The sequence below is a fragment of the Camelus dromedarius genome, chromosome 12 (genome assembly GCF_036321535.1).
Source record: "Camelus dromedarius isolate mCamDro1 chromosome 12, mCamDro1.pat, whole genome shotgun sequence".
In the NCBI taxonomy this organism is placed as follows: Eukaryota; Metazoa; Chordata; class Mammalia; order Artiodactyla; family Camelidae; genus Camelus; species Camelus dromedarius.
The window spans coordinates 12,476,420-12,495,036 of NC_087447.1; the positions used below are offsets into that span (position 1 = coordinate 12,476,420).

The 18,617-nt window shown below is 37.3% G+C and overlaps 1 protein-coding gene across 1 annotated transcript; it reads left to right on the forward strand.

Annotated features, from left to right (window-relative positions):
- Nucleotides 1-8,886: 8,886 nt before the first annotated feature.
- LOC105090056 (olfactory receptor 5G9-like) lies at nucleotides 8,887-9,810 on the forward strand. The gene is given in 3 exon segments (XM_010981246.3): nucleotides 8,887-9,317; nucleotides 9,319-9,617; nucleotides 9,620-9,810. Coding segments are annotated over 3 exon segments (921 nt in total).
- The last annotated feature ends 8,807 nt before the right edge of the window (nucleotides 9,811-18,617 follow it).

The window sequence follows — 18,617 nt, forward strand, 5'->3', positions numbered from 1 at the left end:
CCTTTGCATCTTCTGTTTCCTCCTCCTGGAGCAGTGCTTCATTTCACATCTCACCTCACTAAGTCTCTGCTCGAATCCTCACATCACATCATCCAAGAGGCCATCTGGACCTCTTTACCTGAAATAATTCTCTCCTCCTCCCATTTCTCAACCACTTACCTTTTTAAATTTATTATACTTTGGAGTACTTAAAAACACCCAAATTTTATTTATTTACTTGCTTACTTATTGTGTGTTCCTCCCCATTGAAGATAAGAGTCATGAGAGAGAGTTGTTTCATGTTCATTACTTTGTACTTGACTCCACTGTCTGGCACATAATAGGTGCTCAATGTGTATTTGTTGATTGAACAATAAATATGTGTTCAACACTATATTATTTATTTCATGGGCATTTTAGTTTGATGGGCATAGGTTCAGTTATCAACTCTGTCTATGACTCCTTGGATGAAAGGCTTATCTGCACAAAGTGGAAAAAAAGGAACAGTACGAATAACTACACACACACACATGAATATATGTATGACTTTACATGGAGTCTGGTATGCAATAGATGACAAAAAATGATAACTTTTAAGGAGTGAATTGATTTTTTTCCTTTATGATTTTATTCCATTTATCACTATAAGGCAGTTCCAGTGATATGACTTTTTTTTTTTTTTTGGTAAAGCATCATATTTTGCACTTTTTCCCCCTGTGATATTTAGTTGTTTCTTGTTACAGAGGTCAATTTACTCTACTTACATTTACAATAGTGCCCTGATTTCCTTATGGAGATTTATTTCTCAGCTACAGATTTCAGTCTTAGAAGGACTTTAACCAAGTTCCCTTGCTTTCCTGCTGCGAGGTGCAGTCAAATTTCCTAAGCGTGAACCATTTCTTCTTGGATGTTAACTTGTAAGGAGAATGACACAGGGACAGAAAGGTGATTGGATCCCATTCATCTTAGCCAAGGGCCCTTGAATCAATCAGCCAGAACTGTCCTGGTTCTTGTTTAGGTTTTAGTCTGTTTTCTCACCTTCCCATTGGTGCTGTGAGCTGCCTAATATACTTCAGACGAATTTCCTATTTCTGTAGCTTGCAACTGAGGAACTTGGATATATTGTCCAATTTTTTTTTTTTTTTTGCTTACAAAAGTATTCAATATTCATTGTTTTTTTCTTTAATGAAACTAAGCTTAAAATGGATTATTTAGTGTACCCCAGGAGAGTGAACTAGGTTAGACTGGGATTTTACTTCTATTTAAATATTTCTATTTAGTTGGGCATCTTAGTCATTCTTAAGTGATTCTGTTTTGATAATCAGCCCAGTTCCATCTGTTGAATAATCCTGGTAATAACTGCCATTGATTGAACTTCCACGGTGTAACAGGACATAAGTTATGTGCTTTCCAGTCTCATTATCTGTAGTCTTTATACTGTTATACACATGCACACAAGTAAAATATTACTATTTCCATTTTAAAGATGAATATACTCTTGTAGTCATTTTCTACTGCTGTATTACAGATTTAACAGAAACTAGTACCTTAAAACCACACAAATCTAATAGCTTGCAGTTTCCATGGGTCAGGAGTCTGGATCCGTCATGGCCTGATTCTCTGCTCAGGATCTAACAGGGCTGAAATCAACATGTCAGTGGTTCTTGGCGCCTTCCCAGGGGCTCTGAGGAAGACCCCATTTCCAAGCTCATTTGTGTGTTTGACAACATTATGTTCCTTGTGGTTGTAAGACTGTTGTGCCTGTTCCTTGCTGGCTGCCTGCATTCGTTCGTATGTGGTCCCTCTGTCCTCAGAACAGCAGAAACACATGTGCTGCTTCCCATTCCCTGAACCTCTGTGACTCTTTGGCTCTCAGCTGGAGAAAGCTCTGGACCCACCCAGGTAATCCAGGGTAATCTCCCTCTTTTAAGGTTAACCGTGCCATACACTGTAACAGAATCACACTGAGTGCTATTTCATCAAATTCGCAGATTCCAGGGATTAAGACAAAGATCAGGCACCAGAAATTAACACAACATTGTAAACTGACTATACTTCAATTAAAAAAGAGACGAAGATTAGGGATCCTTGCAGGACCATTTTAGAAATTCTGCCAGTCACACTGATACTCGCAGAATAAGCAGCTCTCTTAAAGACAAGTAATCAGTAAGAGGAAGAGTTGACATTTGAGCTTATCCTAGCTAATGTGTGATGTGTGTGTCTGCGTGTGTGTTTTTCTTTCCTGGGCCTGTAGTTTTGATTTTTTTTTTCCTGTTTTCTTTCATGCTAATGTAATTTTTAAAGCTCTTATTAATACAGAATATTTATTCTTTGATAAAATGCTATTGTATCTTTGCTGAGGATCAACTGTACCATAGATACTGCACTAAATGTTTCATTAAAACCTTTAATATTTTAGCTCCCACCTGATATGAGTCATTAGATCCATTTTGTAGCTGGGGAGACTGAGGACTCAGGGAACTTTAGCCCCATGCCTCAGATCAGGCATCTAATAATGGAAGAAGTGGTGTGTGACCCCACTCTGAGTTCTCCAAAGCCCAGGCCTTTGATGTAGCCAGTAGAAGGCCATTCAGCAGTGACAGGATATCATTCTTTTTCTTCCCCTAGAATTTCTCTGGATTCACATATGTTTATTCTTCCAAACAAAAATGAGGACAAATGTTTTAGAAGGTTACTATTTAATAAGATTCAGATAAGATTTTGTAAAATTACGTGATTAAAAAAGAGTTTGGTGTAAAGCTGTCAGAGATAATCACTTCCGCTTTATGGTGCAGTGTACTTTGGGAAGACAGTATCTGATTTTAAAAAATGATGTTGGATCCATTGGATGTCTGCATGGAAAACAAGTGGAATTTACCCCCATCTCACAATACACACTAAGATCATCTCCAGATGATTTGGAGATCAAGATGTGAAAGGCAAGGAATTAAAGTATCCAGAAGATAATATTGGAGAATATCTCTGTTACATGTGGTTGGGAATTAAAAAAATAATAAGCTACAAAAATACTAAACAGGAAAGATAATATTGATTCTCTGAATCACATTAAAATTGAGAACTTAAGCTTACACTGAAGAGCATAAACATGTAAACCACAACAAGGGAAATGTATTTACAATGCATATAGTTGATATACCTCGAATATATGAATAACTACAAACTTTTAAAAAAGACAGACAATCCAGTCAAAAAATGTGGGCAAGACACTTGAACAGGCAGTTCATAAAAGTGGTTAGGTAAATGTCCTATAAATATTGCAGTAGGTTGCTCAGTCTCCCTAGAAATCAGGGAAATGATGGTTAAAGGCACAATGAGATACCACTCCACACTCACCGAGATGGCTAAAATGACAAATACTGACTCTCATGTGCTACTACTGGGAGTGTAAATAATGGGTTTTGGAAAACTTCTTGAATTATCAGTCAGTATGAATATATATGTGCCCTATAACAAGGAAATTTTACTATCAGGCTTCTTCCCAAGAGATATGTGTGCTCATGAACAGCAAAGATTCATTGGATGATCATTGGAGAAAAATTCCCAAAAGGTGAAAGCTGGGAGCAACTCAAATGCCCAGCCACACAGGAATGGATAAATCATTTGTGAAAAATCAACATACTAGAATACTAACAGCAATGCAGTATATGAACTAGAGATTTATTCAACCAGGGGTGAAGTTCACAGACATGATGTGGATGGTGGAGATGGTGTGTTTCTTGACGTAGGTGGTGGCTGCATGCTTGTGTTCACTTTGTAGTAAGCACTGAGCAGTACACTTAAGATTTGTACATTTTTCTCTCTGTTATTTATCAATAGAAGCTTAAAAATGTAGCATCAGGCTTGCCTTTGTCAGTGAAACCTCTTTCAATTTCTCAGGAAAAAAGCCTATATGAATAGAATAGAAATTCTTCACACATTCTGATTCTCAGTGATTTTCCTGTCCGTGTTGGGAAAACGATAAACAATTATAATGTTAAATAAGGTACCCTTGTGTTGGATCCTCTATTATAATGTGCTTTAGTTGAGCAGTTCCAGAAATTTTGTGGTACTTCTTGTGGGGAAAATGCAGACATTATTACATCATTGCACTAAAGTTTACGTTTTAAATAGTTTAAGAAGGAGGTAAGAAATAAAGCGTTTATCTAAACAAATACAGTGATCCCAGTGGATTTTTTTTAAAGTGTTTAAAGGAAGCAAGAACATTTTAATTTACATCCTTCTTAACAATGAAATCCCCAAGGTATGACATACTTTAGGGACATAAATTCTCCCAGGACAAAAAATGATGTAACTACTTCTAGAAACTTTAAACCACGAGAAGAAGATTATTTGTTTCCTAGTGGAATCATACTAGTTCCTTGGGAAGAAAACTAAGAATAAAACCAAGTGACTCCTAGAAAGTCTGACTTCTCTGTGCAGAGGCACAGGGGTGGGGCAGGGGGTGGGGCGAGGGGAGGTGGGAAGATGAAATGCATGCTGAAAAAGAATGCAATTTGTACTCCATTTTAATTTTAATTCTAAAGAAAAAAGAATTCGTTCAAATGTAAGTTTAGATTTTTTTTTATTATTATCATTTCTGCTTCTCTGTTTATCTTCAAGAAGTTCAAAATGAGTTAAATAGATTGATGGGAAAATAAAAATGTCTGACATTTAAAGTATGTTCATTTGGTACATTGACATGTATCTGGTTAGAATGTTGCACCCAGTCTAGGAAGAAGTAATGTGAAATCCTGTAAAATGCACATGAGGTTACAGTCAAGTGAAATCCCTCTTAAGGACCCAGTGACTGTGCCTGAATCGGAGAGAGGCTGGGCACAGCCGCCCCCACCCCCAAACCCCGAGGTGTGGTGCCATCTGGATGCAGTATTGCACTGGGTTATGGGCATCTCGCTCAAAGCACAGAATGGGGAGGTTAATGGAAAAACTATCAACAAGAGCACAGTTTGCAGAAGTTTGAGAGCCCCTGTGCTTGAGTAAGCTTGGACTCTATTTCTCTGAGACATCATTGCTTTCTTTGTAATCAACAGACCCTTCAGCATTAAATCTGCACTTGGACAGTGATCGATGATTCCGTATCCCACAAAGAACATGCAGAACTGGGCTGGGACATCGGGAGGTCTAAGGTTCCCTCTTGGGAGAGTGACACTGTTGAAAGGATAGACTCTGTATTCAGCCAGGGCAGTGTCTTAATCTCAGATAACTCTATGAGATCCTGGCTCTCAGACTTTAGGCTCCAGCTTCTGCACTTAAAACCTCTACTGCCTGCTCTATAAAATGGGGATAACAAAGTGTTTCTTATCCAGGTTTGGGTGGAAATCAAATGGGCTGAGGTTGGCAAAGCACTTGGGGTGGAGTCTGGTAAGACTTGAATATTCTATAAATGCTTGTTCCTTGTTGCATACTCATGCAGCCTCAATTATGTTGTGTCATGAAGCCAACCATGGGCTTTAGCACAGCACGCTGGTAAGTGATGGTGTATTGGCCACCGTCTGTGTGGTCTTGGCTCAGATATCTTGGGAACTCAGTTTTCTTATTTGTAAAGGGTGAATTTGGAGTTCTCTCAGCTTGTTAGAATTTTAGAAATCGAGAACTCCAGATGCATAACTTGCAGTTGTTTCTCACTTTCTCGCTTTCTACCTCCTAGGCTTCACACATTTCTCATCCCAAATTGATTGTAGCTGTTTTCTTTTCTTCTCTCACTCTTTAAAATTGATGGAATACCTTTGGGGCTTGTTTTAGATTACTACAGTTTTTGATTTTGTTTTAGATTATTTTAAAACATAAAGCTAATGCGTGTATGCTTTGTCCCTGTACCAAAATCTTGTATCAAATTTGCCATGTACATGAAGTCACCTTTGATTACCCATCATGTACCAGTTCACAGCCCCTCTGTTCTCAGAGATGATGATTGCAAATTTGGTGTATATCCTTACAGACTTTTTTCGTTTTATTCTACTTACATACATTTAAATGATTATAATTAACGGAAATATTAAGGTTTAAAACTTGTTCCTAAAAGCATACTGCAGAGATCATTCTGTAACTTGCTTCTCCTTCACATATCTTGGAAAAATAACCATGTTTGTATATACAGAATTACCTAATTTTAAACTTCTGCACAGTATTCCATAGAATGACTGTACCAAGATTTATTTTGCTGTTGCTCTTGTGGACAGTATTTATGCGGATTCCAGTTTTTCATCATTTTAAACAATGAGGAAGTAGACATCCTTGTTTTTCCATTCTGTGTTTCCTTGGGGTAGATATTACATAATGGAATTTGTGAGTCATTAAGTACTTGCTTTTCCAAAAAAATGTCAAAATAGTGAAAAATTACCATCCAGAGGCTCCACCCTGCAGTATGAGTGATTATTTCTTCTAACTGTCTCATCAGTATTTTATACTCTTACTTAATATTTTGTCAATTTGACAGGTGAAAATAGTGTGTCATTTTTTTCAATTTGGCTTCCACGATTATTTGTGAAATTAAGCATTTTTTTTATTCTTATTGGGACTTTGGGTGTCCTCTCTTGTGGCATGCATTACATCTTTTGCCTATCATTACAATGAGTATTTGCTATTTTAATTGATGATTAGTGGTAGTTCTTTGTGTGTTCTTATTTTAATCCTTCATAATATATGTTTCAGTATTTTTTCCCAATCTTTGTGTCTTAATTTTACTTAGAATGCATGTTGGCATATATTTATTTAAAATTGTGATATAGTAAAATTTACAACATGTTCTTCATGTGGTTTTTATGTTCTATTTAAGAAGATCATTAAAATAGAGCATAACACTATTCTTCACTATTTTCATGTAATATATTTATAGTTATGATTTTTATATTTTAAAAGATGTGGGGTAGAATTTTAACAGTATTTTCTCAAATAGCCATCCAACTATTGTAACACTTTTTTTTTATGAGTGTTGCCTTGTTGAATCTTGACTTTCCTGACTTGGAATAAAACATTTATTCATAGTCTGTTGACATTCATGCCTAGGTCTGCCTGTGGTTTTTCTAAAGGTTTCCTGTCCTTTTCTATTCATCTCTTTTTCTAGTAAAAACACTTTACTGTTTTAATTATGATAGCTTTAAATCTGCATTGAATATCTTTATTTTTCTTTTTTGAAACTATATTGGCTATTTTTACATATTTTTTCTCCCATATATTTTTAAAGCAGATTGTTTCATTAAAAAGTATATTTAGATGTTGGTTGAAATTGCATTAAATTAGCCACATAGTTTGGTGACTGTCCTTGCTCGGTCGGCCTAAGACAACCAGGAACAAGTGTGTAGTTGGACCAAGCCAGCTTTATTGAGCCATTCCAATGAGACAGTCACACACCAGAAGCACCATGGGTATCTCACTGAGCAAAGAGGAAATAAAGTTATTGTGGGATTTTTAAAAAGGGTGGAGTTTAGATGAAATTTAAATCAAGAAAACTTTTGATAAGCTCAAAACAAAGCAGGCTGTATGTTAAGGGGGCAATCTCACAACACGCCCACAGTGCGGACACAGGGTCCTGTTTCCCTGGAAACTACAAAGTGAGGATGGATGTGGCATGTGGTATCTGGAAGTCCCTGCTGTGGAGCTCTGTGCCTGTGCGGGAAATTGAGGCTCCTTCGCCATGTCGAAGTGACTGACTTAGCTCTTCCTGGTCAGAGTGGCATGTTTCATCTTGCTGGTATAATTAACAATGAATGTTTTTAGCTAGCCTATAATTTTAGAAAATAAATTTTCTCATTGAGTGATAAGGCGGTTGTCACTCAGAGAAAGGGTTGTTAGACGCTTGACAGCTGCGGGGTTATCTGCGGGAGAAGTACTGTTCCCTGTTCTCCTCACAGTGATTTACCTGGGTCTGCTATTCCCGCCTGCAGGATGGCCACACAAGTCCTTACTCCCCGAGTCTGAGTTAATTTTTACTTTCTCAGGAGGAAATGAATCTTTATAATTGAGTCTGTTTCCATTTTATACATAAGAAATACATAAAATGCATTTTTCCACTGACTTTCTTCTTCTTTTTGCTTCCGTAAAGTTCCACAGTTTGTACTTTTCTTCATACAAATCTTGAAGATTCCTTGTTAGGCTTATTTTATAGTTATTTGATCAATTTGAGTTGATAAATATGAACTTTTTCATTATAACTCATAAGCAATTGTTACTGAATTTTTTACATTGATCTTCTAAACTATTACTTTGTTAACTCTTCAATTTTTTTTTTTAAATCTTATTAGTTGACTCGTCCTTTTCTACGTGGATGACTATTTTGCCTGCAAACAGTGACTGTATTTTCTCTTTTTTCTACATTCTTATATCTTTCTTATTTATATTTTAGTGTTTTGGCTGAAATCTCCAATATTTGTTCAATAGTATAAATTGTGAGCATCTTTATATAGTTTCTGGTTATAATGTGAATGTTTCTCATGTTTTACTCTACACATGCTTCTTCTGAAAGCTTCAGGAAGGTTCTTTCTTACTATGTTAAATAGTTCCCTTTTTTTGTCCACATTGAAAAGTTTTTTTTTTTTTTGACAGCCGCATTTAATCAAGTTCTTACAAAAGTTCTATTGAAATAATACTAGTGCTTTTCTTTTTAAGACGTAAATGTGGTGAATAGTTTTATAGGTTTTCTAATGCAGACTGAATTCTTAGTTAAACCTTAACTTTCTCTTTAAAGCATTTAAGCCGTGTTGCTCTTTAGAACTGTCATGTATTTGACTTGCTAGCACTTTATTCAGGCTTTTTTTGTTTTTTAAACACCAGTGCTCCTAAATCAAAAATCTGTAATTTCTTTTCTTGTGTATCACGTTATACTTTCAAGAAATGTAAAGGTGTATGCGCTACCAGTTGTCCTTTTCTCACTCTAGAGACCAAAACCCACCAATGGCTGATGAGAACTCTACGAAGATCACAGAGTTCATTTTCCTAGGCTTGCAGTACCATCCTCGGCTGCAAGTCTTCCTTTTCTTGCTCTTCCTACTTTTTTACCTCGTTACTGTGACAGGAAACTTGGGCATGATTATCCTCATCCGGCTCGATTCCCGCCTCCACACACCGATGTACTCCTTTCTCAGTCACCTGTCCTTTGTGGACACCTGCTTCTCGTCAGTGGTGGGTCCCAAGATGCTCGCCGACTTCTTCGCTGAGCGGAAAGCCATCTCCTTCCTGGGCTGTGCCTTGCAGCAGTGGTTCTCTGGGTTCTTTGTGGCCATCGAGTGCCTTCTCCTGGCGTCCATGGCCTACGACCGCTACGTGGCCATCTGTAACCCGCTGCTGTATTCCGTTGCCATGTCCCAGATGCTCTGCATCCAGCTTGGTCGGACCCTACACTGCGGGGTTTCTGAACACCATGACTCACACAACAGCTGCTTTTCGACTTCCCTTTTGTCGCTCCAACGTAATCAATCATTTCTTCTGTGACATGTCCCCGCTGCTTTCTCTCGTGTGTGCGGACACCCGGGTCAATAAGTTGTTAGTTTTCGTTGTGGCTGGAGCTGTCCTCGTGGTCAGTAGCCTGACCATTATCATCTCCTATTTTCACATCCTCCTCGCCATCGTGAGGATCCGCTCTGCTGATGGGAGGCCCAAAGCCTTTTCCACGTGCTCTTCCCATCTCACGGGACTCTCTTCTTTATCTATGTGAGGCCGGGGGGCAGTTTCTCTCTGGACCTCAATAAAGTGGTGTCCATATTCTACACAGCAGTCATCCCCATGTTGAATCCTATCATCTACAGCTTGAGAAATAAAGAAGTGAAAGCTGCCATGTGTAGGACCATCACCAGGAGGAAGTTTTGCATCAGAAGATAGACTTCCATCTAAAATACAGAAGAGAAAAAAAAGAGAAAAGCTTCTTTTCAAACATGGCTAGATTACCCATCATCATCCAAAGAGGCCAAAGAATTTGAAGAATTTAGGGGGATGTCATACTTCCATTCTCTGTATGATTTTTATTTTGGTACCTTTTTAAAAGCTCCATTTCATCATGTCCCTATAAATAATAAAACTCCCCAGTCACCCACGGAGTCAGAGCATTTCTGCTTCCTCAGACACCTTCACTACTGGGAATATGATAAAATCTAAAAATGTTGGGACCACTTAGCTACTAATATTGTTGCTCTAGTTGGACCAGCATAAATGTCCACATTGGGTGAGAGTCTTTGGAACAGCATATACGTTCCCTATTCCTAAATAAAGAATTGAAAAGAGTAAACAGAGCAGTTACTTTGCTTACAAATGCTTTTTGTAACCAAGTGAGTCCCCATATCATATTCTTTTTCATATATTTTATGCCTATTTGATTTATTCTTGCTTTCTAAAAATACAATGTCATTAACATTACAGGAAAGAAAAAGAAAATGTAGACAAGCAAATGAAGAACAACATTAACCAAAAAAAAAAAGATCTTAACTCTTATTCTTCCACCAAGTGACAAGTTCTGGTAATAATTTCCAGATGCCTCTCTGACTATTTGACTTTAGTTGTTCTAATTATCACTTCATTAATTGATACTCAGGTTTTCCTAGTTCTTTTAAATAAAAATAAACAGGGATAGCTTACAACAGAAGTTAGAAATTCTAAGATGCAAAAAAGTGAATGAGAAAATGAGAAAAATCCTAAAAAAATCAGACAATAGGTGTTGAGAAGTTAAGGGTCAACTAAAGTGGAGAAAATGTGTATCTTATTTTCATGTTAGTCTTTTTTTGTTGTTGTTTCCAAATTAAAAAAAAATCAGTACAATAGAATGAAGTTCAAAAAGTTTAACACGTTTCTCCCCTGCCCTGACTCTGAAGATACTTTGAAGAATTCAAGAGGAATTACAATCATTTTCAAAGAAGATAAGTGATTCTTGAAAAGCATCTTTTTGGTACAAACTAGATTCTGCAGACATTTTTGCCTTGATAGCTATGCATGTTCTAAAAATGTAAAATTTATCACTATTTAATAGAAAGAGCTACATCTGAAAAGGACAAAAAAAAAAAAAACCAAACAAACAAAAAACAGTGATACAGTAGTGAAAAACTCGGGTGTAGATTTCTGTCCAAATAACTTTCTTAATGGAGTTTCTGGATAAGCAAATGCTCTCTTAGGCAGTGTTGACGAGATGACTGTCACGATCACTCTTCCTCACTCCAGAATTAGTTGAACTTGCTTTGAATATTGCAGTTACATTATAAAACAGTGCATTACAGGGTCTGGGCATGGAGTGGCTTGAGTCTGGAAGTGAGCAGGCTATGCAGGGAACTGGATACCAAGAAGTGGAAATGGTTTACAGGCTGGTGATAATCATAGTTTCAGTGAAGCAACTGTCTCAGACAGAAGGGATCAGTCCCTTGCCACATAACCAGAGAGACAGAAATAGTGCCAATAGCATGCTATCAAAAGGATCCGGATGCTAACTGAAAATTTTCCTCCATTTAATTTATAATATTTATTGTGGAAGCAATTAATTAGATGGAGGATGAACAGTTTCACATGTACATATGTTTGCTGCTAGTGGAGAAATAAAGTGACTTCTCTTTCTCTTGCTGGAAGGTTAATTATCAGTGTTTTGATCTGTGCCTTAGAGCAGAAGTTCTGTAGATTCTTGTGGCTGGCGAGGGGTTCCTCTTATCTCCCGTGGTATATGGATATCTTCTAGAAGCCAGAGCTCTGTCTCCTTGCCATGTGACACAGATGCTGTGTCAGGGTGGTGGGGCAGGGTTTATGCTTTTGTGTTCGTGAACACCACCGTACTTCATGACCCCTGTTGATTTCCAGTTACTCTCCATGGTCATTTATGAAACACCTCCCGACTATTCACCATCAAATATTCTGGCACCTCATGCAGCATATTTTTACTTAAAAACATTCTTATTATAGAATTTTTACATGTATAGAATAATAAAATATTACAATGAACACTTCATCCAGAGTTCCCAGCATCCAGATTGTTGCTCTGATTGTGTCTGGAGTCCTCGCACACATCAGTGGTCTAACCGTCTGGATAATCTCTGTCTGCTTCTTTGCTGCCATTGTGAGACTCCACTGAGCTGCTAGAGGGCGCAGCCCTCTACTCCACTCTTGCTTTTATCATAAATGATCTCTATGCCGCATGGGAATCACTTCTCTATGACTCAGTCTTTCACGTTTTCCTCGCTTTCTCTAAAAGAGTGGGGTCTCTAACACAGAAGTCCTACCACCAAAAGGAGTAACTATAAAGAAGATTTTTTTTTTGCTAAGACATAAATTCATATCCAGGAAATGGAAAAAAAAAAAAAAAAGAACTATGCAAGTGAAATGGATTGGGGATGTTCCTGTGCTTCTAGGCCACTTAGCTGTGCTTCTCAGTATCTGGGCAGAGGCGTGGCTGCCTGATCAGAATGTTTCTGTCATCTGGGTACCAGCGTGTTCCCTCCTTTCCCAGGGAAAGAATCAAAGTTCAAACCTCATGCTCAGCAAGTCAAATTCTGCTTCCAGGAGACTGCACTTCATCCTGACTTTGAACCCCAGACATGTCCTCAAAACCTCGTTATTAGATCTCTGCACCAAGAGAAGTTCTAGAGCACTTCCTCGTTTCTCCCTGCCTCAACCCCCAGTGAATTTTTTTTGGCAGTTGAACTTCTAATATCTAACTTTGATGCTATAAGATAGAGTCACAATTCTGATCTCTTTTATCTATGATTTTGGACTAGGAAAAATAGGCGACATTAAAAATAAAAGACCAAAATCCTACTACACCTGAGTTTTTGGGATCGAGGTAGATCTGGTTGAGCCTGGGGCCCACAGGGAGCTTTGTAGCCCCACATAACCCCTGGGATGAGTGAGTGATTCTGGACACTTCTGAAGTAATCTGGGAGAAGGACAGTTACATAATGGTAATGCTAAGGAATTCATTTATGGTTTACCAGTGGCTACTCTTGAGTCTCAGCTCCGTAATTGATCCAAGGCACAGTCCAGCATCCTCCTCGCATAATACTTGACTCTTGCAGCCCTGGGGAGCTGAACTGATGACAGCAACAATGTGGGTCTCAGAGTCTTAGATTTTATTCATCTCATAATGTCTGGAGACTCCACTAGGACAAGCTGTACTGCATGGCCTGGAATGCAGCTTTAATAGCTGGACCTTAAGCAGTCATCTTGGACCACGAGGGAACTTTTGTGTTCCTGATGTTGTATATCAGCCGTATCAGCCCTATGTTGGCTACCTCTAGATATATTTTATGACAGAGAAAATAAATCCCTTTAAATATTTTTTAACAGTCACTGTTATTTTGAGTTTACTATCATAGAAATAGTAAACTCAAAATAACTCAAACGGACACAAATGGAGACAGAGTGTGGGAACGGAGCATCCACACTGCACTTTGGTTGACTCTTGGCTTGATTGTTAGGTTTAGTGCATTAAAAGATAATGAAATTCAAAAGACAGGGGAGAAAATGTTTCTGTTCATTTTCTCCCTCTCCATTTGACACCCTTCAAGAGAAACCAATGCTATGAGTTTGGCTCAGTTCTTGCTTACTGATCTGGTGGCTGTGTCCAGAGTGTTGGGGTTCCCTCACTGACTTCCCCTACTGGACCAAGTACTTACCTCTGTGGTTTGGGGGAGGCAGGGTCTCATGATTGACAGCCCCACCAAACTTGTGAGATGGACAAGTTTTCTATGATAAAGAGTGGTTCTGTTGCCAAAGGGCAATGGGAGATCTGGTCCGGCAGATAAGCACTGAAATGGAAATTTGAGGAAATAGAGAGAAAGGTTTAAAGAAGATGATTTCAAACAAGAAAGAGACCATTTTCATACTTTCCTATCCTCTACCAATGTGAGAAACACTCTATGAAAAAAAAAACATTTATTTTTAATATGCTTAGGGGGGTGTGTGTGTGTGTGAGAGAGAGAGAGAGAAGGAGAATTAATTTAAATGGGAATGTCGCAATTATGTTCAGGTTATGCAAGTAAGACTACATATTGCAAAATTCAAAATAAGAATCAATATCTAATATTACAGATAATTTAAACAAAAAATTTCTTATTTATGAGATGGGGACAACATTATGTAGGGCACTATATTAATATAAAATTAAATAAGATTTTATAGATAAGTGCTCAGAAGATTGTGAGCGATATTTCTATTCTTCTTCTTATTGATATTCTTGAGGCTAACAAAAATTCCATATGATCATCTCTATAAATTTTAGGAAGGCGTAAGACATCATCTGCTCCTGATTAATTTGATAAAATTTTAGTAGCCTAGAAAGAGAAGAATCCTCCCTTATCATATGTCCTGGGTAAACACTACTTCTTTATCTTTGGAGTCTAGGACAATATGTGACACTGAAGAGGTTATTCACTAGAAGTTTGTTAAATCTATCTGAGGTCATTTTGGAGACAATGTGATTAAACATCATTAACTTTTTTTAATTCTAATTTTATGAAAGTGTAGCCAATTTACAATGTTAGTTTTAGGTATACAGCAAAGCAATTCAGTTTTACATATACATACATACATACATATATATTTCTTTCAGTTTCTTTTCTATTATGGCTCATTATGAGAGATTGAATATAGTTCCCTGTGCTAGAAATACAGTAGGTCCTTGTTGTTTATCTATTTCATATATAGTAATGTATATATGTTAATACCAAACTCCTAATCTGTCCCTCCCCCTGCTTCCCCCCCCCACCGTAACCAGTTTGTTTTCTATGTTTATGAGTCTTTTTTTGGTTTGTAAATAAAATTTGTATCTTTTTTTTAAGATTCCAAATATAAGCAACATCATATGAAATTTGTCTTTCTCTGTCTGACTGACTTCACTTAGAATGGTGATTTCTAAGGCCATCTATGTTGCTGCAAATGCATTATTTCATTATTTTTTATGGATGAGTAATATTACACTGTAGATACATACCACACCTTTATCCAGTCATCTGTCGATGGACATACAGGTTGTTTCCATGTCTTGACTATTGTAAATAGCTGTGAATGTTGGGATGCGTGTGTCTTTTAGAATTACAGTTTTCTCTGCATATATGCCCAGGAGTGGGATTGCTGCATCATATAGTAAGTCTATTTTTATTTTTTTAAGGAACCTCCATACTGTCCTCGGTAGTGGCTGCACCAATTTACATTCTCACCAACAGTGTAAGAGGGTTCCCTTTTCTCCACACCCGCTCCAGCATTGATTGTTTGTAGACTTTTAAATGAAAAACATTATTAACTTTTAAGGTTGATATTAGTCCTGCTCCAATTTCATGTTAATAAAGATTCCCTCAAAATGACCTTATTCTCTAAATTCTTAAACCTAGTTTTAAATATTTAGTATTATTTTTGAACACGAGGGTCAAAGTTTGTTAAAGTTGTTATACTTTCAGCACTATGAGATGCACTATTTCACATTCTTAATGAACCCCTCTCCCTTCTGCTCTTTATTCATCTCCGATTAGCACGGTCTCTGTGAGTATAGGCTTGTTCAAATAAGGAGTAGGCACCATTTCTTGTGCAATGACTGACGTGGTTCCTTCTTAAGATGTTGTTAAACTGTGCCACTAGGTGGCAGCATCAGCGTGTCAATCACAGTAAAATTGTCCACTAACGTTTCTTTTCATAATCAAAAGCATTGTGAACATAGTAGGCTTTGAAAAAAGCTTTTGAAAATCTAAGAGCTAATTTTGAAAGGCTGTGAAACTGTATGCAAGTTTTGTGTTTGAACCTCCGTACAGGAAAAGAAATGTCTTACAGATTCTTTAAAGTTCATGACACATAAAAATTTAAAATCTCTCATCTCTTCTAACATTCTTATTTTCATTTTCTTATTTTGTGATACTAAAGCATAAAGGGGGAAAATGATTTTCTTATTATACATAACAGAATTATGGCACTCTTGTTCTGGAAACACATGGTTCACAGATTTTTTACTCCATCGACATTCTTATAATTCCTTACGTCACCATAATGATAATAAAAGACTTTTTAACATTAGCTGCAAATATTGTCTAGTCTATCCATTACAACTTTAAAAAATAAAATTATGTATTTTTAAAACTTTTTTATTACTATATTCATCTTTAAATACATATTGACCGTAGATTGGAGTGTTTGGCAAATATTTATTTTTATGTTTTATGTTTTTGTATACTTGTATTTTGATCTGATTATTCAGGAGTTAAAAAGTACCTAAAGAGTAATCATTTTTTTCTTCATGAAATAATACTTGACTATTACTAATAATGGTAATTGTAAAATGCTACTGTCTGTTGAGCTACTAAAACACTCTTTAAGAAGAGGTGATGTAAAATTCTTAAGTAGCGAGTGGTGTTGTAAGTCCTGTAGAGATTATTTTAAGATAATTCTGTAAGGTAGGAATTGTCCTCATTCAAGAGACAAGGAAAACTGAGGGTTCTAAGAGGGCAGTGACTTTCCTGATGCCTCGCAGGAAATGGCAGACACAGATGTCAGATAAATTCTTCTTCGTTCTCAAGCTCTCTTTTCCCTTCATCCAACTGTCCCCCATGTCATATGTATGAAGTCTTACTGACATCTGTTTTATTCAGTCTTCTGCTTTGGTCCCAGAATCACCTGGTTCTAACTCTTACTGTTCTACAATATCTTCTTAGTAGGTCACTATGCCTGGACTTTTATGTCCCATTTACCACTTTTTGAATTTTTCTTGGTATATTTATTAATGAAATGTTTTATATACATTGATAATCTATTTTTTCAATGAAATGTAAATTTGAAAAAAATCCTTATAAAAATCTGGTAATTTGTCAATGGAAATTTTCTATATAAATTGCCAACGGGAGTCACTTCATTCAATCTGTGGTTTCTTTTCCCTGACATTCCTCACTCTGACAGTTCCCAATTGAGTAATATACTTCATAGCACTTTATTGGTTAAGTTCTTATTTCTTAAACTGTGTTTCCATAAATCCCTGGGTGTCCACTGTAATTCTCTCCTATGGTACAAGAAAAAAATACTTATATTTTCATCTGGATGGTGCCTGTATAAATACAGATAAACATTTTGAGAAGCAGTGATCAGTATTAAGATAATAAAAGACTAAACAATATAAACGCATCAACTTCACTAAGCAGATTTCCTTCCACAGATGACTCCCCTACTGTCTGCTGCCAAGTGTCATTTCTACCAATGTGGTTAATCATTCTAAATGATCTGCAACATCTGAGTTTCCAGCTGTGAGCCCTTGAATTTAAGTTAATCCTTGCCTGGCCCTTCTGTTAGTAAAAGTAGGGGAATAAAAGTTACCTGGGTTCTTAGTCACCCCCCCCTCCCAAATAATGAATTTCTAACAAGAGATAAATAGTGTTATATAAACAGAAGATTTTATTAGTGAAGTAAAAAGGTAGTGAAATATAGTACACCCTGAGAAATGGGAGCAGGCCAATCCAAGAGAGGAAAAAAATGGCGCCACTCCTTTGTGTTTCCTGTTTTTATATCCTTTGTGTTTCCTGTTTTTATATCCTGGCTTAGGGGGCGATTTCGTGATTGGTTACTGATGGCTTACATTCTCTGAGCGCTCAGGCTGCCTAACAGCACGCGTTCCTCGCTCTCAGGCACAGGCACACCCATCTCTTTTACGCATGTTTTCACCCATGATGCACACATGAAGAATTATGTTTAAAGGACATCCCAAGATGATAACTGTGCACTAGATGTGGAAACAGAGCAGAGGGCTTCAGGTGACATTTCTTTAAGCAAATGAAATTGACAGACTACCTGATGCATCTAAAACTCTTTACGTGTTTTGGACAAAGTCTCAGGAGGATGAACTTCTTTGGCAATGTGTGGTGAATACTGTGTTTGAGGAAAGTCCATTTCCCACATTCTTTGCCCTTGCTCCCAAAACATTAATGCATAAGAAAGAAGGATGGGGAAAGCTACATCCTCCAGTGGCACCATCGTCTCTGCTACTTTCATTTACAAAGGATTCCATAGTGTCTCCTTGCTTAGCTTGGAACTAGAGAAAATGGAGAACCTATATTCAGTTAGAAACAAACATAAAATCACCAGAAAATACATCTCATGGGGCTTCCTTATGCTATGAAGCAAAACTTTAATTGATCTTTCCCTTAGCAGCTCATTCCCAGGATATGGTACACTTTGGGGAGCGAGGATCTTCCATAGCAACAAGAAAGACAAAATGATGCAATTGGTCCAGGGAGATTTTAGCTAATTGATGAAGCTGCTGAATGTGTGTTACAGTGGAGTCTTCCATGTTTTCTTTTTGGAAGAAAATACAGAATAAAATCAAATGACGACTGAAAATTCTGACCCGTTTTTGTGTGTGTGGATGTAGCCACGTTAAGGGAAGAGATGAACCCTGGGAAACTTGGCTCATTTTTGCTTTAGTTCTTCCTGTCATCTTTAAAGAAGAGGGAGCCCATTAAAACGTAAGTTGCGACCTTCTGCATCATTATCTGTTCTTCTTTCTACCTGACTTTTAGCAAGTTAGGAGAACACAAATGAAAGTGGGATCAAAGTAAGCGATATATGTGGTTCCTGGCCAAGATCAGCATGATCCTCATCCTTGTTTGATGACTGAGGAAGGTCTCAGAAAGGGTGACATGGGGAGATATGTTTAGGTTCTGCAACTGGGTCAAACTATAACCAGTAAGTAT